The following is a 23326-nucleotide window of genomic DNA, read 5'->3' on the forward strand; positions in this document are numbered from 1 at the left end:
CGTCATCTGAGAAACACTGTCAAGCTTTTTACTTAGTGATAGAGTCTAGGGAAGTTGCAAAAATGTGCAGAGAGGGCCTCCTCCCTCTCCACCAGACACCGCAGGGGCTGTACCTTCGGTAACTATGGCGCAGCATCAGCACCATGACACCGATGTTGGTACAGCAGACACGTGCAATTTTACGTCTTCTAAAAGCCACCTGAAAACTGCAAAGAAATAGGTCCAGCGCTGCAGTTTATCCCAACCTACCCAAATTTTATCATTTAACATGTAATCCGTGTAAAATTGAGATTATTTTACAGTGTGTTTTTCCCACCAAGTCTTTGAAATCAGGGTTATATTTTACACTTAGAGCTTGTCATGGGCCATGGCTCAAGAGCTCAGTGGCCATAGGTGGACAACCCAGGTCTGGCCACATGTGTGTGTCCCTGGCACCCTTAAGCAACCATGCATCAGACCCAGAGTGGACAAAGGGTAGCTTTGGCCCACCCAGTATTTTACTTGAGAATGAAATGGTCCTAGGGTGTGATCACTCCCCTGGTGTGGGAGCCCCTGAACCTGGCCCCCTACAGACCCCTGACACTGACCTTAGCCTCACTTCCCAAAGCAACCCCAGACCCAGCTCTGCCCCTCACCCTGGTACTGTCCTCAGGGCCTGCCCCTTCTGGCTTCTACTCTGTCCCACCCTCTCCTTCAAGGGCCATCCTGAAGTCCACTTGGCCCCTTGACCCCAGTGCAGGGTGAGGCCCCCTCCCTTTCCAAGGCCCCCACCCCAGATGACACCCTGTCTTCTCCAGTTTCCCCAGGAGCTCGTGACCTATGGAGGAAATGGGCAGGTGTTCAGCAACTGGGCTCAGGTACGCTGGACGGTGTGGCCTGGCCCTGCCCCCACCCCGGGCATCTGGCCCTGAAGCACCTTGCAAAGCAGTCTTGGAACTCAGTCTCTGCCTCCCTGGTGCTTGCGATCCTGGCACTGGAGGCTGTTTGGGGACGCGGGGGTCTAGAGGGCCCAGCTCTGGGCAGGACACTGGCCCCACTCACAGAGCCCCATGCTTTCTTCTCCCTGCAGTTCTGGCTGACAATGTCCTACTTGTCACAGATGACGGAGGAGCAGACGCTGGTCATGTACAGCGGGCACCCGCTGGGCCTCTTTCCCAGCAGCCCTGGGGCCCCAAGGCTGGTCATCACCAATGGGATGGTGGGTCTCAGGGCGGCGGGAGAGCCAGGTGCCCCCACGCATACCTACCCATCGTGCCCGCGGGCGTGGTGCTGCCTACAGCCCCCTGTCCACCCCTCTTTTCCAGGTGATTCCAAACTACTCCTCCAGGATAGAGTATGAGAAGCTCTTCGCCATGGGAGTTACCATGTAAGTGCTGTTTCAGTTTCTCTAGGGCTCTAGCTTGGCTTTCCTGTAAAATCGTGAAGCCACAGTAACCATGATTTTGAAAAGCCTTCGCAATCAAAGCTCTGTAGCATAATTTCGTATTTACATATTTCCTGCTCATTTTCATGGCTATGCCTACACTTTTTATATGCGTGTAAGTGAACATAGAATGTAATCCTACTTATTGCAACAATTCATGATGAGTTTCAAACGTAGAGAAAATTGAAAGAATTAACAAGGAACACCAAAGTTTTGTGATTAACACACCACTAAACTCTCTTTCTCTCCTCTCTATCTATTCCTCCCACTATCCATGATCATTTTTGTGATGCATCTTAAAGCAAGCTGCAGATATTCTTGCCTGGGATTCGGTATTTGCCTACAGCGTTTTTTCTTTTCTTTTCTTTTCTTTTTTTGTCTTTTCTGCCTTTTCTAGGGCCACTCTCGCGGCATATGGAGGTTCCCAGGCTCGAGCTCTAATTGGAGCTGTAGCCACCAGCCTACGCCAGAGCCACAGCAACGCTGGATCCGAGCTGCATCTACAACCTACACCACAGCTCACGGCAACGCCGGATCCTTAACCCACTGAGCAAGGCCCGCAACCTCATGGTTCCTAGTCGGATTCGTTAACTACTATGCCACGATGGAAACTCCTACAGTGTTTTTTCTTTCGAAGTGAAATATACACATCGCAAATGCACAAATGCACACACATCACGTGCTCCGTTCCATGAGCTCTGTCGAATGTGTCTGTGCAGACCCAGCCCCCTGTGTGTGCTGTCACGTTAACTGTCCAATTGGAGGTGTTCTCTCAAATGCTGTGGGGAGCCACAGTGGGAGGGAAGCCCCTTCCCCTGACACCCCAGTTCACAGTGTCCTCTGTGTCCTTCTCAGCGTCTGCTGTGTGGACTTTGGATGAGGTGACTGACCAGCACGGGCAATGCCCTCTGCATCTGCTGCCCTGGTGTCTGTCCCTTCTCGGGAGAGGGGGGCTGACTCCCATCTTACCTGCAGTACCCAGTTGCAATGTCATTGCTTTAGCCTCCTTGCCACCTGGTTTGGATTGTTTCTAGTTCTTTGGGAATGTAAAGAGCGTGACAGGAAATCCCTGACCTGTCCTTGTGGGTCTCTGGGACTGTCGCGCTGGGATCGTAGCCATGCAGAGTGTGACCAAGTCTGCAGCACGGGGAAACCGGTCCAGCAGGCTCAAGCTGATGGTTTATAAGACCACCAGATGCCTCTGAACTAGGGACCCTCCACTTTGTGGAGGAAGAAACCCAGGCTCAGAAACCCGGCTACGTTTTTGCTTTTTCACAAGTCGTTACTGTTGTTATGTAATATATTGCTGTTATTATAATTTATTAAATGGCCTGACCACCTCTTCTGCCCTGGTGGGAGCAGAGGGACAGTCAGCATCTGGCTCTGCTGCCTGCCTAGTGTGGCCAGGGGTCAGTTCCCCAGGCTGAGGATGGACATTTAAAGGGGCAGAGGGCTACAGACTCAGACCAGGTCTGGCTGCCCCGAGGGCTGACCCCAGATGCTGCAGGCAGTTGACTAAAGAGAAGATGCAAATGGCCAGTGGTGATGGGAGGGGGTTACCATTGACCAGACCAAAGCCTCTTCACTGTCAGACTGACAAAAATGGAACTGGGGATAGCAGCCCGTGATGGGGAGGACGTGGGGGAAGTAGGCAGCCACGAATACGGGGAAGTAGGACCCACATCACGAGCCCGGGGTCACGGGGAGGGACACATCCAGTGCCTGGGGTAAAAGTTCCAAACAGAGAAAACTCTGACCCCATGATCTTACTCCCAAGCATGGTCTGGGGAGCAGCGGCAGCAGGACAGTCAGGAGGACTTAAGGTCGGTCTCCAGTTCTGCCAGCCCATCCCTGTGCAGCCTTGAAACTCAGATCTCACCTACAAAGAGGGTATATGAATAGCTCCTGCTCTAGTGGGTGGGGCCCTGGGGAGCACACCCCCACCCCCACCCCCTGATGGATGGTTATGGCATCAACTGTGTTCTGTTCAGGCCAACTGGCAAGGTAGGGGCAGTGGCTCCCCTCTTTTGGAAGAAGAAGCAGAGGTTCCAGATGGCACACAGCTTGGCATCTGTGGGATCGGGACCCAGCCTGACCCAGAACTGAGATGGGCTCAGGGAAGCTGTGGGGCACAGCACCCAGGAGGGTTCCTGCTCCCTGTGTTCCTCGGGGAAGGGCACGCCTGAGGCAGCAGCAAAATGCTGCCATTTCCCACCACGTTGCCCCAGACTCGAACACTGGATGATCATCATGAGATGCACATGGGCTATGCTCCACTGGGCACAGACACCCTAGAACTGGACTCTATCTGTTCATATGTCCAGTGCTTGCCCAACGCCCAGGAGGCACAGGGGAGGTCTTCACTATTGTGTCTGTGGCGAAGCCAAGCTGCCCAGAGGATCGACAGGGAGAGGCGACATCCAGTGCTCTTGGATGCCGTTGGCTGTAGGGCTGAGAGGAGACCCACACAGGGTGTGTGGGTGCTGCTGCAGAGGGGCCCCCTCAGAGTGAGGCCATTTATGTCAATGACAACAGCACCTCCCGCCACAAGGTTCCTACACATCAGGTCCTGGTGTCTGTCTCACTCACCGCTTGTGGCGCAAGGTCTCAAGTGTGCGGTGGGCATCCTGACAAGCGCCCCTACCACCACCACCACCCCCACCCCTGCCCGTCGTCCTCCTGCAGGAGGGACCCAGCTCCCTGGACCCGGCTGCTGCACATGAGGTGGGGATGCGGTGACAGGTGTGACTCTTCCCCAGGAGGGGCTAATGTTACCCAGTGTGATTTTTACTGATGTTATTCATTTTTAAGAGACTGAAACCTGTCTGTCTGTGAGAGGTCTGAGGGGGGCCAGAACTGGGGGGCAGTGGCCTTCTCTATAGTTCTCTCTTGTCTAGTAAGGAGAGTGTTTCCATCCATTTGCAGTGATGATGTCCACTTTAAACCATGGGGCTGGCACAGTGCCACACTCTTTGCTCCTCTGTGGCAGGTACGGCCAGATGACGGCGGGCAGTTACTGCTACATTGGCCCCCAAGGCATCGTCCACGGCACGGTGGTGAGAGGTGGTGCACAAGCCCAGGGTGGGGTGGCGTGGGCGCGCTGCATGGACAGCAAGCCGACTTCTCATCCACCTGCAGCTCACTGTCTTGAACGCCGGGCGTCGGTACCTGGGTGTCGAGGACCTGGCGGGCAAGGTCTTTGTCACCTCTGGGCTGGGCGGGATGAGTGGCGCCCAGGCCAAAGCCGCAGTCATCGTGGGCTGCATCGGTGTGATAGCAGAGGTGAGCCTGCAAGAGTGCCTCCTGACCCCTCCAGAGCATCCCCAGCCTCCCAGCGTGGGTTCCCTGGGCAACCAGTGCCAATCACCAATCATCATGTACCAATCCCCTTCCAGGGCCAGTGCCTGCTGATGTTCTGTCCTGAAAGTGTGGGCCTGAGGCTCTGCCTCCCTTCCCCCCTCACCCCCTAACATAGTAAACCTGTGAATGAGGGAACCAGACTCCCATCTTGGACAATGGCTGGCCCTCCCCCTGGCTCTCAGCCCTCCCCCTGGCTCCCTCCCCCTGGGCAGGAAGGGAAGAGGAGAGGGTCTCCAGGAAAGCCCTGGGGGGTATGCACCAGTGGGGGTTTGTGCCTGGCTGCTATGAACCCTGTGACATACATGGGTGTCCTTGTTAGGAGTCCACTTGGCTGCAGGTGACTCCAAACCCAGTAAGGGCAGCTGACACAAATGGGGTTTTATTTTTCTCACCTAAGCAGTGAGAATGTGTCAGGGCTAACATCTCCAGAGTCACATGGGCTTCCCTCATGGATACAAAACAGCTACCCCAGCCCCAGACTTCCCATCTATATCCAAAGCAGGGAGAAGGGGAAGTCCAGCTGTGGCTGATTCTATTTTAGCAGGAAAGCAAAGTCTGAGAAACTCCTTAGACCTCATTGGTCAGTACTGGCTCAGTGGGAGGGTAGCTGTGATTATCCAAGATGTGATTCATTCCCTGGGCTGAGCAGTGTCGCCCTGAATAGGATCCAGGTTTGTTGATATAGAGGGCAGCAGGGAAGAGATGCTGAAAGACGCTCGGAGGGTCTGCCCCAAACTGTTGGGAAAGGGGGTGACCTACACAGGGTGATCGCAGCCGGTAGCCCTGTGCCTTGTGGTCCCAGGTGGATGGAGCGGCCCTCAGGAAACGCCACCAGCAAGGCTGGCTAATGGAAGTGACCAACAGCTTGGACCACTGCATTGAAAGACTCAGGTACAACTCCTGGCCTGGGCTGTTCTATGTGGGCTCACTGGTCGCTACTGACAGTGTGTGGGAACCTGGGCCGGGTTGACCGCGTGGTACCTGGGCTCTTCCCTGTGTGGTGTCTCCTGGGTTCTCAGTGGGAGGGCATGGTACCGCCCTGGGGGCTGTTCTGCTCTGCAGGCCTGAGCCCCCTGTGGGAAGTTCACCTGGGCATGGGGGCTGCAGTCAGACCCATCCACGGGCTCTCCGGGGCTCATGTGAACACAGAATCTGAGAAACATCCCCATAACCAAGACTGGATACTTTGGGGACATAGATTGTTGTAAAACTTGCAGAAAACCCCCATTAATGATCGGAGAAATCCCCTAGTGTGGCACGAAGTGTTTTGCCTGATCTGGCTCCCATCCTGCAGGAGCGCATGGATCTGGAACACACTCTCCCATGCACATACATGCTCACACGTATGCACACTCCCACGCATGCACTTCCAACTGCTGAGACATTCTAAAAGTCCCTCTTCCGCCTGCCTTCCCCCCTTGTCACTCACACAAGTCCGGCAGCTTAATTCCCACTGTCACACACATAACCACACGCAGTCAGGAGAGACCAGCGTAACACATGCCTTAGCCTGTCTTGTCACATCCCTGCTCCCTGCACCGTGGAAGACACACACGGAATGGGCAAGCCTCCGTATCGTGAGGGCTTTCATGTATTCAGATCTTCTGCTCCCCCAATGTGCTTTCATTTTTTGTCCTTTTCCTCTGAATAACGTGTAGAATCATCTTTAATGATCTGCTATCTGAGGATGGCCTTGAGTGAGTTCTACAAAGATCCCTTTGAGAGGCCTAGGAGCAATCCGAGTGAATTCTACACTTTTGTCACCTTTGTCACAAGGGCATTCAAGTCTGCTGCTCCTTTTGGGTCTGGGTCCTCAGAGACAGCCTCTTAAGTCCCATGTCTCCAGTCTGATTGCCCACATGCAGCTCTGGGGCCCCCTGCTGGTGGGTAGGCAGCCATGCAGGTGCGGTGTACCATGGTTCCTGGCCTTGCCCCCTCCAGGGAAGCCAGGAAGAGGAAGGAGGCACTCAGCCTTGGTTACCATGGCAACGTGGTGGATCTTTGGTAAGGGGGATTTGGCAGCCTTGAGGTGAGCCCCAGGTGAGCTGCCTCTAGCCAGGGTCCCAGAGCTGGCCAGGTGCCCTGGGGACACAGATTCCTGTATCAGCCTGAGGCTCTGCTCCCATGGGGTGGGGATTAACCTCCATGCCTGGCTCCTGGTCCTGTGGGCTGGAAGGCACGCTGCAGTGTCCCTGGCCGGACCCTGAGCTGGCCCTGGCGGTGTTGCCCCGCCCTGACCACCCACATTTCCTCAGGGAGCGCCTGGTCCATGAACTGGACACGACGGGGGAGCTCTTGGTGGACCTGGGTCAGACCAGACATCCTGCCACAACCCCTTCAACGGCGGCTACTACCCCGTGCAGCTGGGCTTTGCGGAGGCTCAGAGCCTCATGGCCTCCGACCCCGCTGCCTTCAAAGGCCTGGTCCAGGAAAGGTGACCAGGTCCCAGGGCAGGGTTGGGGTGCACACAGCCTGCAGGAGCTTTGGACTGAGCAGCTTTGGCCTTTGCCCTGTTCCCCCGTGGCCCTCTGGGTGGCTCGGGCAAGACCCTCGTCTCTTCCTCTGTGAGACGAGGTCATGGGTGCACAGGCCTGTGGGGGTGTTGGGGGACAGACTGGGGTGACCCCTGTAAAACACAGGGTGCAACTTCCAGCTTGTGTCCATGATGAGTCACTGCTGAGGGAGGGGACCTGAGGTGCTTCTGGAAGAGGGCGCTGCTTGTTCAGCATGAAGCCCGGGCCCAGGCCTCACGGGCTGGTGTCAGGAAGCACTAGTTTACCTGGTCTTGAAGGGGAAGAGGATATGGGGAGCCAACAGGGATGGGGCTTCCAGGCAGGAGGCACTGGTGGGGGAGGGGGGGGGGGAGTAGTCAGCAAGCCTGGTGCTGGTGGGGTGTGGGGTGTGGTGCTGACCCCCACACCGTCTGTGGCAGCCTGAGGAGACATGTCTCAGCCATCAACAGGCTGGCCCAGGGGAACTTCTTCTTTTGGGACTACGGCAACGCCTTCCTCTTAGAGGCCCATAGAGCAGGTGAGAGGGGGGAGGTGGCAAGGGGCCAGGGGTGTGGCTCGTGGGGCCTCGGCCTTGCTGGGGCTCAGTGTCTCCAGGTGACACTGGGTGGGTCTCTGTCACACAGGAGCTGACGTGGGGAAGCCCGGTGCCAGCAAGATGGAGTTCCGCTATCCCTCATATGTCCAGCATATTATGGGGTGAGTCACGGGCCCTTCTAGCATCTGGGCCTGAAGAGCCCCCCTGACCACAGCTCAGGCCATGTGCTAAGACTGATGCCCAGCCCTGAGTGGCCCCAGCCCTGAGTTACAGGGTTTCCACCCCAAAATGCAGGGGGAGAGGAGCTGGAAACTTGGGAGACTGTGTAGGTCCTCAGTGAGAGAACAGGATGCTGGGCTGGGCTGAGGTCACCTCTGGTGAACACCCCAAACTCCCATCCCATGGTCCTGGATGGCACGTCTGGGGAGCTGCCCATCCTGCCACCTCAGCCACACCTGAGCCCTGAGCAGTTGGCAGCTAACAGCCTGATCCCTGCAGCCTGTGTGCCTTCCTGGCCATGCCATGAGGGGGGGAACAAGCAGGGTTCAGGGTTGTGTGGCAAAGGAGAGGGTGGGGCTTGGGCCTGAGCAGCTGTGAGGGGAGCCAGTGGTGGAGATGGGGGACAGTACACAGAGGGGACCAGTGGGGGTGGTGGAGGGGGTTGCACCAGAGGGGACCAGAGCAGGGTGTGAGATGCCATCATCCTTTTCAGTTCACTGTGGTTGGGGAGGGCGCCAGAGATGGGCCAGGGCTGCTGGGGACTCCCTGGGGGGCAGTGGAGGGCAACCTAGGGAGGTCCCTGCATCCTTCTGCCTGGAGTTACCTCAGAAGATTTGTCCACTTGAAGCAAATTTAGGCAAATCTTCACTTACTGTTTCTCCCAATATTTAGTTTTAGTTTCCTGGCTTCCAAGTTGTCTCTGACAGCAGCTTAAGGAATTTCTGCTTATTTGTGTCTCAGCTCCCTGATCCTGCAGCCCTCAGAGGGGACAGGGAGCTGGGGGAAGGGACACTGAGGGGCCTGGGGTGGGGCTCGGAAATTACTCTCCAGTTAGTGGCTTAAGGGCTTCCAACAATTCTGGACACCAACACCCCACTTGCTGCATATGCCCATGAGCACACAACCTTCACCCCTCAGTTCTGAGCCTGGGCGGCTTCCCCAGCCTTGGATCATGGTGACCCCAGCCGGGCTGCAGCCCCCAGGGAATGAGCCATTTGCCCTCGCAGGGACATATTCTCCCAGGGATTCGGGCCTTTCCGCTGGGTGTGCACATCAGGGGACCCCCAGGACCTGGCGGTCACGGATCACCTGGCCACATCTGTGCTGGAGGAGGCCATTGCTGGCGGAGGTGAGGCTGTCAGAGGTGCTGGTGGGTGGGTGGCCTCCAAAGCTCCCCTAGATTCCCGCTTGGCAGTGCAGGGGTAGCCTGGACGCACGGTCCCCTGCCTGGCCCTGAGGGCACTGGGAACGAGGCCCTGGGTGTAGCCGCCTCTGGCTGTCCACACCATCACCTCCGTGAGCAGCCATTCTTCATGTCAGAACTTTTGTCTGAAGCTCTGTCTGTGGACAGAGGGCTGGTTCTGCCCTGGCTGGATGCCCTGGCCTACCATGGTCCCTTGTGTGTGTGGGTTGGAGAAGGGGAGGTGGTTATTTTGGTGCCCCTCACCGCTGCCAGGCTCCTGCCTTAATGCTCTGCAGCTTCTCCCTTCTCTCTAGTGGGTGGCTGGTCGGCCTTTCCTGCTTGTTTTAAATCCCCAGGGGCCAGTTTTACAGAGCCACCCACACCCACGTTAGGTAGCCTGAGCAGGGATCCAGGTTAGGGGACCCAGAGCTAGAGAGCCGGTGGGTGTGGCCGGTGGTGTGGGCGGGGCCAACAGCGTGGGCGGGGCCAGCGGGCTGGGGAGGAGGGGAGGCGGGGCTTCTCCTGGAAATCCAGGCAGGAGTCTCCTGGGGTTGGAGCCACTTCACCTTCAACACCTGGCCCCCAAGGAAGCAACCTGCTGGTGGGCCCCCTGCCACTGTTCTAAGGGCTCACTTCGGCGGGGGAGTCTCCGTGTCCCCCAGGCAGAAAACCATGAGGGCATAGATCCTAGAAAAAGACAGTGAAGTAATTAAGAAATGATAATGTGTGAACATTACCTTCACTTTTTATACAATTTTTAAAAAGTGTATGTTTATTTAGTTAAAATTTTATCAATGTCTATTAACCACCGGTTCACAGGACTCCTGGAGATTTAACAGTCTGCCCCCCCTCCCCCAACAGTGAACCCTGCTGTGAAGCTGCAGTACATGGACAACATCCGCTGGATCCGGGAGGCTGCCAAGCACCAGCTGGTGAGGGCTTGGCCTGGTGGGGGGCAGGGGGGACCACTGGACCTGGCCTGGGTGGGGTGCTGCTTGCCACCCAGGTGCGAACCCCATGGGACTGCTCAGGTAATGGTGTCCCCATGGGCCACAAAGCAGCCCAGGGTCTTTCAGAAGGTGGCCTGGGCTCTGGGGCAGTGACCAAGGCAAGTAGGCAATTTCTTCCTCTGGTCACTCCACAAATAGCTCTTGAGAGGTGGCCCTGCAGGGCCCTGGAGCCAGGCCCTCTGGCTTCTTAGCTTGTGACCTGGGGTGAGTGGTTTGGCCCCTCTGAGCCTCCTATCAGCACAGTAGAGATGCTGGAGGTGGCATCTGCTCCCTGGCTGTGGGGCCGGGCTTGGAGCAGGCCCTCTGAGGCTCTGCTGGGCCAGGGCTGAGTGGAGTGATCACACGCCTGTTTCTGTGATCATGGGTGTGATCCCGAATCGGGTGTTGCTGTGTGGGGACTGGTTTACACAGGCCCAGCAGAAGGGTGTCTCTGAGGAGCTGACCTGCAGGTTCAGGTCTAAGTGTAGGTTTGGGCTGGGGAGTAGGGTGTGAATAGCCCATGCTTGGGCTTGAGGAGGCAGCCGGCAGGTGCACCAGGACAAAATAAGAAATGGGCATTTGGTTCACATGCCTTTGGCTGCAGACCCTGGTGGCCAGGTGCTGCTACCATGTCTAGACAGGTGGGTCCTTGGCTTGGGGTCCCAGGGCCAGGAAGGTTCTGTCACGCCTGCCCTAAGCCCCGCCCCCCACCCTGGGCTTCCAGGTCCAGTTCCAAGCATGCAGGCTGCCCCCTCCTCCTGGCCATGTGGTTGCACGTGTTGCATGTCCACAGAGGTCCCTGTGACCGCCAGACACCTGAGAGTTGCGGCTGGACCCAAGGGCCTGGGCCTGGGGAGGGGAGGGCAGGAGGTGGAGGTATATGGGCCAGTCCAGGGGAGGTCCAGAGAGGACCGGAGGCCAGGCCTCAGGTCAGGGGCATGGCCACCAAGGGAGCTGGTGGGGGGGGACAAGGACATGTGGGTGACCAGCTGGACACTGTCCCCAAGCCTACGAGCAGGACTCCCCGTGTGTTTGAGTTAAAGCTACTCAGCGGTTGTGTCCTTCCCACTTGCTTCACATTGCTCTCTGTCAAGAAAAATGGTCATCAAAGAAGGTTGTCCTTTTTAAATTTGTTTCTTTTTCTTTTTTTCTTCTTTTTAGGGCTGCACCCACGGCATATGGAAGTTCCCAGGCTAGGGGTTGAATAGGAGCTACAGCTGCCGGCCTACACCACAGCCACAACCATGCTGGATCCCAGCTGCATCTGCGACCTACACCGCAGCTCACAGGAACACCGGATCCTTAACCTGCTGAGCGAGGCCAGGGATCAAACCCTCAACCTCATGGATACTAGTCAGGTTCTTAATCCACTGAGCCACAGCAGGAACTCCAATTGTTTCTTTTAAGGTACACATTAAAAGAAACAGCTGGCAATCCTGGGCCAGTTACTGCTGTTTTCTTTTTCTGGATCCAAGAAATCTGAAAATCTCTGAGTGCTGACTTGTGGTATAGGTTTTCCTAAAAGGATTTGAGGCAGCTGGTGCATAGTAAAGTCTGGCCATTGGGTGCAAAGCTGCGAGGATGAGGCTCACAGGTGTGTGGCACCCATCAAGGCCATAAATTTACATTTAACCATGTCGAAGTGCACAGCTCAGGGGCACTCAGCACTGCTGTGCAGCCATCACCACCATCATCCCCAGAACTTTCTCATCTTCCCAAACTGAAGCTTGGTTCCCTAAGACGCTTACCCTGCCAGCAGCTCCCCAAAGTGTCCATGTTAGCAGATGGCACCTGGCTGAGGCCAGCTGTGCTAACAGGAACTCCTCACTTCTGGAAGACTTTGTTTCCCCTTGGTTCCTACCCTCCCAATCCCTTGCCCCCAGGAGCTGCGTCCTGGTGGCCAAGGTGCTTAGCCTTCCTGGGCCTGTTTCATCACCTGGAGAACAGGGCCCATGACAGGGACAGACTCTCCAAGGAGACTGGTGCCAAGCTGGAGTGAGGCCAGCACACTGGTCACCCTGGGTGGGGTTGAGGTTACTACCGTTGGAAGGACTCCAGCTGGCAACTTGCCCCAGACAGGTGAGTCTAGTCCCAGAGGCCCCTCCAGGAGTCGGGCCCTGCGATGAAGGGTCATGAGGGACATCTGGAGGCCAGGCTGCACGTGGATGTGCGCCGGAGATGCAGGGCTGGACGTAGGTACGGGCCTCAGGCCCACAGATTCTAGAACTGCCCCCACCTCAGGGGCCTCAGGCCCTCCCTGACCTCCCTGGAGGTTACTGTCTGGCTGCTGGTGGATGTCCCCTGAGTGTCTCTCCACGCGTCAGCAGGTCAGCCCTCACCCTTCTCTTCACAGGTGGTGGGCTCCCAGGCAAGGATCCTGTACTCAGACCAGAAGGGTCGTGTGGCCATTGCTGTGGCCTTCAACCAAGCCATCGCCCGTGGGGAGATCAAGGTGGCCTGTCCTGTGCTGTGGGAGGGGCTCCCCTGGGCTCCTTGCCAGAGCCAGCACCAGCCCCGGGAGGTTGGGTGCCTGTCCCCAAACCCAGCTTCCGATGCAGTCCCTGCTGTGTGACTTTGGGCAGTCAGGGGCCCTCTCTGAGCCTCATCTCAGAGAGGAGGCTCAGGTAACCTCAGAGCATGGGTGTGAGGGCTGCACCTGTTGCTTTCCTACCAGGGTGTTGAATTGTCACTTTCCAACCATGACAAACTTCCCTGCTTTTCCCGTTTGCCTGCTGGTCAGCCCAGCCCACCCTCCCTTATTCCTTCCCTTCATCCCTTTCCTCCCTCCTCCCTCCCAGCTCCCTTCTCCTTCCCCCAACCCCTCCCCTCCTCCCTCCCCTCCTCCTCCCTTCTCCTTCCCTCCTTCTTCCCTCCCCTCCTCCTCCCTCACCCTCCCCTCCCCTCCCCTCTCCTCCTCCTCTGTCCCCCTCCCCCTCCCCTTCCCTCCCTCCCTTAGTGCCTCCTTTGTGCCAGACTTGTTCTAACACAGGGGTAACCATGCAAAGGACAAGGTAGACAGAGTCCCACCTCGTCCACATAGGGGGACGCTGTGGATACACAGGCAGAGGTATCAGTTTAGAGCATATCAGGTGCCGAGCTCTGTGAAGAGTGAGTGAGGTGACGTGGGGGGGCAGTGGGGGTCAGGATGGGCCTTTCTGCAGAGCTGAGGTCTGAGTATCCAGAAGGAGCCGGAACACTGGGCAGAGGTGAAGAGGGGAGCAAAGTCACTGTTCAGGGACAGGGCAGCCTCTCGGACCCAAGACCTCTCATGGGGATGAAACCCCAGCCTGTCCCCTGCACCTCATGATGTTGGGGAGGCCCCCTATCCTCTCCTGGCCTCCGCTGTCCTGTGAATGGACATGATGATGGCCGGATGGGGTTGAGGGGACTCAGATCCAGCAGCTGGGGAGCACAGCCCATAGGTGGGAAGCGTCTCTGAGCAGCCACCGGGAGCGTCAGAGACCCTAGTTCCAGGGGATCTGAGGCATGTCTGGCATGGCCCACCCCTGAGTTCTGCCTGCCGGGCCACAGGGGACGCTGTTGGCTGACCTCTTGTGTCCTTCCACCCTGCAGGCGCCAGTGGTCCTGAGCCGAGACCACCATGACGTCAGTGGTACAGACAGCCCGTTTAGGGAGACCTCCAACATTCATGACGGCTCCGCCTTCTGTGCGGGTGAGGGACACAGAGCCTTTGACATGTTTATGTTGGGTTTGGACTGTAGTTAAAGATGGGTTCATTCATTTGGTCAGTCATGATGTTGGGGCAGGGCTGGCATCTGAGAGGTGTGGCACAGGGTGGTGCACCCAGGGCAGAGCCCACCCCTGGGCTCGCTGTAAAGCTGGGCAAGTACTGGGCAGACCTGGCAGGTGGAGGCTGAGACCTGGGCATGCCTGGCCCATCACTGCCAGGTGATCTTCAGGTGCTCCGTGCCCCTGTCTGCAAAGTGGGGGCAATAGCACATCCTCCTTCTGAGGCCACTATGGATGCCAGCATTAGTCAGCATGTGTGTGCTGCATCAGCTCCCGCAGGCAGCCGGGGCTCGGGGAGGGGCTGCTGCCCCGTCCACCATGACTGCCACAGTCATCACAGCTCCTGTGTCCTGGTCCTGGGGGGCTCTCTCATCCCTAGCACCTGAGGCTCCTTCCATTATGGATGGGTCCCAAGGGAAGGAGGTGACACTCAGGAATAGTACTTCACTTTTTTGGGGGAATGGGTCCCTTTCGTCTAAGTTATGGAATTTATGGGTATAGAATCATATTCCTTTATTATCTCTTCAATGTCTGTGGAGTCAATTGTGGTATCTACACTCATTCCTGCACAATTCCTGACAAGTTGGTTGCTTGTGTCTTCTTTCTTTTTCCTTGATCAATTTGACTATAAGTGTATCAATTTTATTGATCATCTCAAAGAAGAAGCTTTTAGTTTAATTGATTTTTTGATTGCTTCTCTGCTTCCAAATTCATTGGTTTTTGCTCTATTCTTTAGTATGACCATCTTCCTATCTACTTTGGGTTTAATTTGCTTCTTTTTTTTTTTTTTGTCTTTTTGCTATTTCTTGGGCCACTCCCACGGCATATGGAGGTTCCCAGGCTAGGAGTTGAATCGGAGCTGTAGCCACTGGCCTACGCCAGAGCCACAGCAACGCAGGATCTGAGCCGCATCTGCAACCTACACCACAGCTCACGGCAATGCCGGATCATCAACCCACTGAGCAAGGGCAGGGATCGAACCCGCAACCTCATGGTTCCTAGTCGTATTCGTCAACCACTGCGCCACGATGGGAACTCCTAATTTGCTTCTTGTTTCCCTGGTTTTCATGAAGTGGACGCGAAGGTTACAGATTTTAAACCTCCCCCTCCTTTTTTTTCTCTTTTCTTTTTAGGGCTGCAGTTGTGGCATATGTTAAGTTCCCAGGCTAGGGGTCAAATTGGAGCTGCAGCAGCCAGCCTACACAACAAACATGACAATGCAGGATCCAAGCCATGCATGTGACCTATGCTGCAGCTTGCAGAAATGGTGGATCTGTAACCCCACTGAGCAAGGCCAGAAATCAAAACCACATCCTCATGGATTTTAGTTGGGTTCTTAACCTGCTGAGTCACAATGGGAACTCCTTTTCTAATAAAAATATTTTAATGCTATGAATGGTCCTCTAAACACTGCTTTAGCAGCATCCTACAAATTTTTACATAATATATTTTCATTTTCATTCAGTTCAAAACAATCAAAATTTTCCTTTGAGATATCCTCTTAGATCTGTGGGTTATTTAGAAGTACCTTTTTAACTTTCCTAATTTGGGGAGATTTTTAAAATATCTTTCTGGGAGTTCCCGTCGTGGCTCAGTGGTTAATGAATCTGACTAGGAACCATGAGTTTATGGGTTTGATCCCTGGCCCTGCTCAGTGGGTTAAGAATCCAGTGTTGCTGTGAGCTGTGGTGTAGGTCGCAGACGTGGCTCAGATCCTGCATTGCTGTGGCTCTGGTGTAGGCCGGAGTCTACAGCTCTGGTTAGACCCCTAGCTTGGGAACCTCCATATGCTGAGGCAAAAAAAAAGACAAAAAAAATAAATAAATAAAATATCTTTCTGTTGCTGACTTCTGATTTAATTCCATTATAGTCAAAGAACTTATTTTATATTCATTACGTTCTTTTAAATTTGTTAAGGGTTGTGTTATGGCCCAGAATGTGGTCTACCTTGGTATCCTTGGGAAGAAGATGTATTCTGCCATTATGTGGGGCTTGTTCTTTTTTTTTTTTTTTTTTTTTGGTCTTTTTGCCATTTCTAGGGCTGCTTCTGCAGCATATGGAGGTTCCCAGGCTAGGGGTCGAATCGGAGCTGTAGCCTCTGGCCTACACCAGAGCCACAGCAACGCAGGATCTGAGCCACATCTGCAACCTACACCACAGCTCATGGCAATGCCGGATCCTTAACCCACTGAGCAAGGCAGGGATCAAACCCGCAACCTCATGGTTCCCAGTCAGATTTGTTAACCACTGAGCCACAACGGGAACTCCACATGAGGCTTGTTCTTAAGTGTCGGTTAGGACAAATCAGATGGTGATGCTGCTCCTGTCGTCCAGATTCTTAATGACTTTCTGCCGACTTGTTCCTTGAATTACTGAGAGGTGGGCAATGATGTCCCAGCTCATTTATGGATTTCTCTGTTCTCTTTTTGGTTTCAACCCACTTTGCCGTGTGTGTTTTAAAACTGTTGCTAGGTGCACCCTTGTTTAGGTTTATGGTGTCTTCTTGGAGAGCTGACCTCTTTTCTTTTTTCCTTTTTTTTTTTTTTTTTTTTTTTTTTTTTAAGGACCATACCTATGGCATATGGAGGTTCCCAGGCTAGGGGTATAATTCGAGCTGCAGCTGCCAGCCTATGCCACAGCCACAGCAACATGGGATCCAGGCCATGTTTGTGACCTATACCATAGCTCACGCAGGCCAGGGATTTAACCTGCACCCTCATGGATACAAGTGGGCTTTGTTAACCACTGAGCCATGACAGGAACTCCAAGAGTTGACCTCTTTATCAGCATGTGATGTCCTTCTTTATCCCTAATAATGCTGCTGGCTCTGAAATTCTCTGATATTAATGTAGTTTACATGCATGTCCTATGGCTAGTGTACCAACTTACCACAAACTTGTCTTGCAAATATGTTTCCTCATAGTTCTGAGGGTCCAAAGCCTGAAATCAGTTTCTCAGGTCTTAAGTTGAGATATGGGCAGGGCTTTGACGAACGTCTCAGGGGAGGCCACAGGGGAGGATCTGCTCCCTGGCCTTTTCCAAGTCCTGGAGTGGCATTTCTTGCATCTCACATCCCCGCACTGGAGGAGAGCATTCTCAGGATACCCCCTGTCCCCATTTTCTCTGTGGCCACCAGTGGGGGGTTGGAGGAAGAGCCCACCAGCGGGTGCTGACGCCTTTCTGTCCGTGTCCCTGGGCTGTGTCTCAGGCAAGCTTGGGCTTGTTCTTCAGCAAGTCCTTAGACACGGGGAGGCTCAGGGTCCCCTTGTGCAGCCACCTCCCTGCAGAGTTCCCATTCATCAGCTGCCCCAGGACCTCGCCCCTCTGTTGGGGCCAAGCGCAGCTGGTAATTGTCCCCTACCATTTTGCCTATTTTAAGGGTGGGATTGATGCTCTTTGTCATCTGAGCTAAAACTGCCACTGCCTCCCTTTGAATTCCTTTGTCCTTTGTGCTTCTGGAGCTCTGTGACTGGCACTCGTGCTGGAGAGCAAAGGACAGGGAGGGTGAACGATGTTACCAGGCATGAGTCCATTGCTCCTGCTTTGCTCAGCTCTGAAAACACAACCCACTGCTGTTCCTAGAGTTTCCCCCTGGTCCCTCCCTGTCCTGCCGGCCCTGCCTGGCCACCTTGCTCAGGGGCTGACAGGGCTCTGTCTCCGCAGACATGGCCGTGCAGAACTTCGTGGGAGATGCCTTTCGGGGAGCCACCTGGGTTGCTCTTCACAACGGTGGGGGTGTTGGCTGGTAAGAAGCTCAGAGAGCCAGTGGTGTGTGTGTGGGGGGGCTCCCGTGGAAGTCTTGGGGTTCCCCAGGGTCCTGGGCCTGCCTCCCCAAGTTCCCTCTGCTCCTTGTGTGAGCTGGAAACGGGGGACTTGCCGAACCTCCCAAATTTGGGGTCTCCCCTGTCCCGTGGGACACCACAGGCTGCTGTGATGCCGGTAATAGCATCCTTTTCCATTGCTTTCATGCTGCTTTCGTGGATGTTCTCCCAGGAGTTCCCAGCACTGTCCTGGCCCCGTCCCTTCATTCTGTCAGGGCCGTGGCTGGGAGGCAGGACCTGGGTTGTGGGCTCTCTGGGTCCCAGCCCACTGCCTGGCCAGGCCTGCTTCCAGCCTGCACCATGAGGGGGCTGGCCCCTCTGCGATACTTTCCAGATGATAGTGGCAATTCCCTAAGGAAGACATCCTGACAGCTCTGTCCCAAGTTCCAGCATCTAGGTGTTCCAGCACCGTCTACCCAGAGATAACATCTGATCCCACAGTCCCCAAGGCTGCTCCCTTCCACTGCCCCCACTAGGCTGATCTCAGGTGTCACATGTTCACCCAACCAGCCAGCTATAGACCTGAGGTTCCGGTGACTGGAGCAGCTCACAGAACACAGGGAGCCCATTAACTCATTAGGTCAGTGATTTATTACAAAGGGTACAGCAGGATAGGAATCAAGAGCCAGATGAGGAGACACATGGGGTGAGGCCCTCATGGGGTTGGGGGTACGTGGGAGCCTTGTGGTCCCCCAATCTCAGGGCTTTTCATGGAGGATTCCTTAATCAGGCCTGATCGTCTGGATCACTGGCCACTGGTGACTGATTCCACCTCCATGCCTCCCCTGCCCCAGGGTACAGGTGGACTCCCCTGGTCCCTCCCTCAGAGATTTCCCAAGTCTCCTCATTGACAAACAAAGACACTTGATCCATCTGGGGTCTCTGGGAAATTCCTAGGGTTTTAGGAGCTGTGGACAAAGACCAAACATTTATTATAAATCATGATGTCGCATTCACTGCTAAGAATAATGAATGACAAACATTTATTGCAAGTGGACCACGTGACAAGTATTTGCTCAACTCTATAAATCCACTGTCACTTAATATTGGAAAAGAAATACCCTTACAGAAAAGGAAACTGAGGCAGAGGTGGTTCTGGGCAGCACCTGCATGGTGACTCTGCCAGGTCACCTGGGGAGCTCTGGCCATGCTGGATTCTTGGCCCCTTGGAGCAGCAGGGGCACCTTGGCTTCAGGGAGTAAGCTCCCCAGGCCAGGCCACCTCTGAACTGACCTCTGATCCCGTTTGGTCAGATCAAGCCTGGCATTGCCCTCTAGAGCCAAGTCTTTCAGCTGCAGCTGAAGAGCATCCCATGAGCTGGCTTGGCCTTGGGCCGTTTGAAGCTGGGATTCTGAGCTGCAGGCCAGTCACGCAGCCCTAATTGATGGAAACTGTGACAGAAGCGGGTGTCCTTCCAGATACACAGGCTGGAGGAAACCAGTGGGAAAGAGTGCCAGGTTACTGGGTACCTGGCATCTTTGTGCCAGATTTGCTGAGGTCAGATCTGGAGTTGAGTGTCTCTGAAGGAGGGACTGAGCTGGTGGTAGAGCCGGATCTGGGCCCAGATCTGTCATGTCCCAGGATCTGTGACACATTCACAGGTTAGCAGAGGGCATAATGGGGCAGAACGGACACAAGGACCTCAGGACACTACTCACTGCTGCCCTGCACAGCCCACCAGGGTGTCCGCCAGGCCCCCACAGAGTGCAGGCCAGCAAGGTGCTGGCACCAAGGCCCTTTTTACCAGCCGCCCTTGGGGACTCCTTTGCGAAAGTGCCTCGGATGCATCAGACACGTGCATAACTTAATCCCTCAGACACTCCTGCAGGCTTTACACACCGTGCATCTGTGCTCTCCCGCTCACAACTGCTGCTTTGCCATCATATTTGTCTGCGGGCGATTTCCTACCTTTAAGTGTGTTTGCCTTTACCCATGAGCTTTCCCATTTCGTAATTTTTTTTGTTTCCGGTTATGGCCTTTTCTTTTCTGCCTAGAGAATTTCCTTTAGTGTTTGTTGTAAAGCGGGTTGGTGGTGCTGAATTCTCTTAGCTTTTGCTTATCTACAAAGCTTTTGATTTTTTTCATTGAATCCGAGCAAGAGCCTCGCTGGGTAGAGTATTCTTGGTTGGAGGTTTTTTCCTTTCATCACTTTAAATATATCATGTCATTCCCTTCTGACCTGCTGAGTTTCTGCTGAAAAATCAGCTGGTAGCCTTATGAGGATTTCCATGTATGTAACTTGATGCTTTTCTCTTGTTGCTTTTAACATTTTCTCTTTCATTTCCATCTATTCAATTACTCTTTGTCCTGGTGTTTCCTCTGTGCGTTTATCCTGCATGAGACTGTCTGTGCTTCCTGGACTCCGGTGACCATTTCCTTTCCCAGGTTAGGGAGGTTTTCAGCTACTATGTCTTCAGATATTTTCTCAGCCCCTTTTGCTCTCTCCTCTCCTTCTGGGACCCCTATAATGTGAACGTTGATGCTTTTGATGTTGTCCCAGTGGTCTCTTAGACTGTCCTCATTTCTTTTCAATCCGTTTTCCTTTTTCTGTTTGGTGGCGGTGATTTCCACCGTTTCCAGCTGATTGATCTGTTCTCCTCATTTAGTCTACTGCTGATTCCCTCTAGTGAGTTTTTGTTTCGGTTATTGTATTCTTCAATTCTGTCTGGTTGTTCTTTACATCTCCTAATGCTTCGTCAAACATGTCTTCTAACTTCTCACTGTGTGCATCCCTCTTCCTCCTGAGTTTGTGGACCAGCCTCTCCATCACAGCCCTGAACTCTTTCGCAGGCAGGTTGCCATCTCCAAGTCACTTAGTTCTTCTGAGGTTTTTATCTTGTTCCTTCATCTGGAGCATATTTCTCTGCTGTCTTGTTTTGTCTAAATTCCTGTAGGTATTTTTATGGCCATGTAAGGTTAGTTGTGTTCTCGACCTTGGAGAAGTGGCCTCTCTAGGGGATGTCCTATGCATCCCAGCTCAGCTCTCACCTCTAGTCACCCAAGGGCCAGGGCCTGGCTGGTTGTAGGGTAGTTTCAGTTTGCATTTGGGGACTTGGCTCCACAGGCTGTAGGATCATGGTTTTCTTGTCTCTGGCATCTGCCCCTTGGTGGCTGAGCTGGGCCTAGCAGCTTGTGCTGACCTGTCCACGGGTGGGCGGGGCTGGATGCTACCCCCCCCCCCCCCGTGGGTGGGGCTTGTGACAGCCTGTCCACAGCTGGATGCTGCCCTGGTGGGCGGGGAGTGCCCAGGGGCATGTCCGGAGGAAGCAGTGGGTTCCTCAGTCCTCAGGCTGCCCATCTGCTGGTGGTCGGGCTGCGTCCCTTCCCAGTAGTTGTCATGTGGCCTGAGGCTCCCAGCACTGGCACTTACAGCCCATTAGGCGCTCATGAGTTAAGATGGCAGCCCCAGCACCAGCATCCGCTGGGCTGAAGGACAGCCACCAGGTCTGTGTCCCCAGGGTGAGCCCCCCTCCCCAGGAGCCCCTCAGGACAGCAGGTGGGTCTGGCCCAGGTTCCTGGGGAGTGACAGCTTCTGGCCTGGGTGCCAGGCATCTGGGGCTTTGTGTGGCCTCCAGGGCAGAGCCTGTTTCTCATTCTGCCCTGCCGGGCCCCTGCAGGTGAGCCCTGCTGCCTTCAAAGCAGGTGTTCTGGGACTCATCTTCCCTGCAGGACACCAGGCTGGGGCCCAACATGTGCCAGAGCTGTAACCCTGCAGGCTGATGTTCTTCCGTTTCTGGTTATCACTGGAGGTGGTGGGGGGGTGGGCTTGGTGGCATGGCAAGGCCAGCTGTCTCCCCACCACTGTCTCATCCTGGTTCCTTCTTTATGACTTTGGATGTGGAACACCTTTTGTGGTGGGTTCTAGTCTTTTTCATCGATGGTTGTTCAGCAGGTAGCTGTGACTTTGCTGTGCTGGTGGGAGGGGGTAAGCTCAGGGTCCCTCTGGTCCGCTCTCTTGTCTCTAAGACAAATACTTCTGCAGAACTTCCCTTGGAAGTGAGTGGGGAAGACCTGCCTCACACCCTGATCTTCCTTCCAGCTCCAGCTAGATCTTTTTTTTTTTTTTTTTGTCTTTTTGCCTTTTTTCTTGAGCAGCTCCCGAGGCATATGGAGGTTCCCAGGCTAGGGGTCTAATCGGAGCTGTAGCCACCGGCCTAAGCCAGAGCCACAGCAATGCGGGATCCGAGCTGCATCTGCGACCCACACCACAACTCACGGCAATGCCGGATCCTTAACCCACTGAGCAAGGCCAGGGATCAAACCCACAACTTCATGGTTCCTAGTCAGATTCGTTAACCACTGCACCACGACAGGAACTCTCAGCTGTATCTTTGGTTGTTGGACAAAAAGCCATGTTTCTAAGTCATAAACTACCTTGATACATCTTGGTTGGCTCTCAGTTTTTACACTGAGTGTTGGCTCTCTGTTTTGGAGCTGATCAGTGTCGGTGGTGGGTCACTCTCTGTTCCCTGCACTGCCCGTCTCCTTGCAGCCCCTCTCGGGTTGAGTGCTGGTGTCTGCCCAGCAGTCCCTGTTTATAGACAGAGTGTCCTTTCCTTACTCATCTTACAATATTGAGTATTTCCTTCCCTAGGACAGCTGGCACCACCTTTTCTTACGTGTGACCTAGGGCTCTGCTTTTATGTCCATTTTATCAGGCCAGTTGGCTGTCTAGTCTGTTTGTGAGGACACTGTCCCCTGCCCCACTCCACGACAGGGGCCTCCTCTCTTGCCATCCTCCTGGCCCAGGGCTTCTCCGGGCAGGGACTGCAGAGGCCGCCTGGAGCCAAGCATCTTGGCTCTCTGACCACCTGGGCTTCATGTTCCCAAATCCAAAGATGTAGTTTTAGTCCCCAAAAGACTCTCTGGGCAAAGGACACGTTGGGGTCGTCAACGGCAATGGTGCCTGATGCCCACTTTCTCCTCTGCCCCTCGGCACCAGCCCCTGACCAGCAAGTGGTGAAGACCCTAAATCTGTGTGGAGCCCTCCCCCATAGGGGCCAGTGGGATGTGCTGGCAGGCACTGGGCCACCCAGCTGCAGGGCTTCAGGCCCCCCGACAGGAGATGAGCTTCCACACCTGGGGTGGGGGGGCACTGGTGGCTCCTGGGGCAGAGGGTCCTTACCCTCTTGGTAGGAACCGGCTGAGGTGGTTGAGACAGGAGAGGCCAGATGGCCTGAAGGATCTGAGACAACAGAAACTCACGGCACCTTAGGATTCAGGGTCGGGGGCAGGCACTGGCCAGTGGATGCTGGGGCCCCAGGGGTTGGAGTTTGGCAGGAAAACCTGGCAGGTGCTGACAAGATCAAGGGTGTGTCCTGCATGTGAGGATGGAGGGGTCAGGGATGTGAGCGGATCAGGAGTCCAGCTGGGCAGTCGCCTTTGCAAGGGAGGTAGAGGGTGAGGACGGATCCAAGGGCACCATGAAGGAGAGGGTGTTCATGGGTGAAGGGGGCAACTGCAAGGCAAATGCTGGGCAAGGACACACATCAGTCACACATCCATTAAGACATGTGGGAGCCAGGAAAAACCC

At 54.8% G+C, this 23326-nt stretch overlaps 1 protein-coding gene across 1 annotated transcript in view; it reads left to right on the forward strand.

Moving 5' to 3' along the window:
- Window positions 1–23326, forward strand: part of UROC1 (urocanate hydratase 1) — a 36903-nt gene that overhangs the window by 10102 nt on the left and 3475 nt on the right. The window contains 16 exon segments of the mRNA XM_047796134.1: window positions 798–857; window positions 1070–1198; window positions 1305–1366; window positions 4413–4479; window positions 4562–4705; window positions 5586–5674; window positions 6725–6787; window positions 7039–7085; window positions 7088–7217; window positions 7716–7813; window positions 7920–7992; window positions 9058–9179; window positions 10095–10165; window positions 12576–12674; window positions 13796–13895; window positions 17636–17717. Of these exon segments, the coding sequence (XP_047652090.1) occupies window positions 798–857; window positions 1070–1198; window positions 1305–1366; window positions 4413–4479; window positions 4562–4705; window positions 5586–5674; window positions 6725–6787; window positions 7039–7085; window positions 7088–7217; window positions 7716–7813; window positions 7920–7992; window positions 9058–9179; window positions 10095–10165; window positions 12576–12674; window positions 13796–13895; window positions 17636–17717 (1436 nt within the window).

Source organism: Phacochoerus africanus, chromosome 9 (assembly GCF_016906955.1).
Source record: "Phacochoerus africanus isolate WHEZ1 chromosome 9, ROS_Pafr_v1, whole genome shotgun sequence".
Taxonomy (NCBI): Eukaryota; Metazoa; Chordata; class Mammalia; order Artiodactyla; family Suidae; genus Phacochoerus; species Phacochoerus africanus.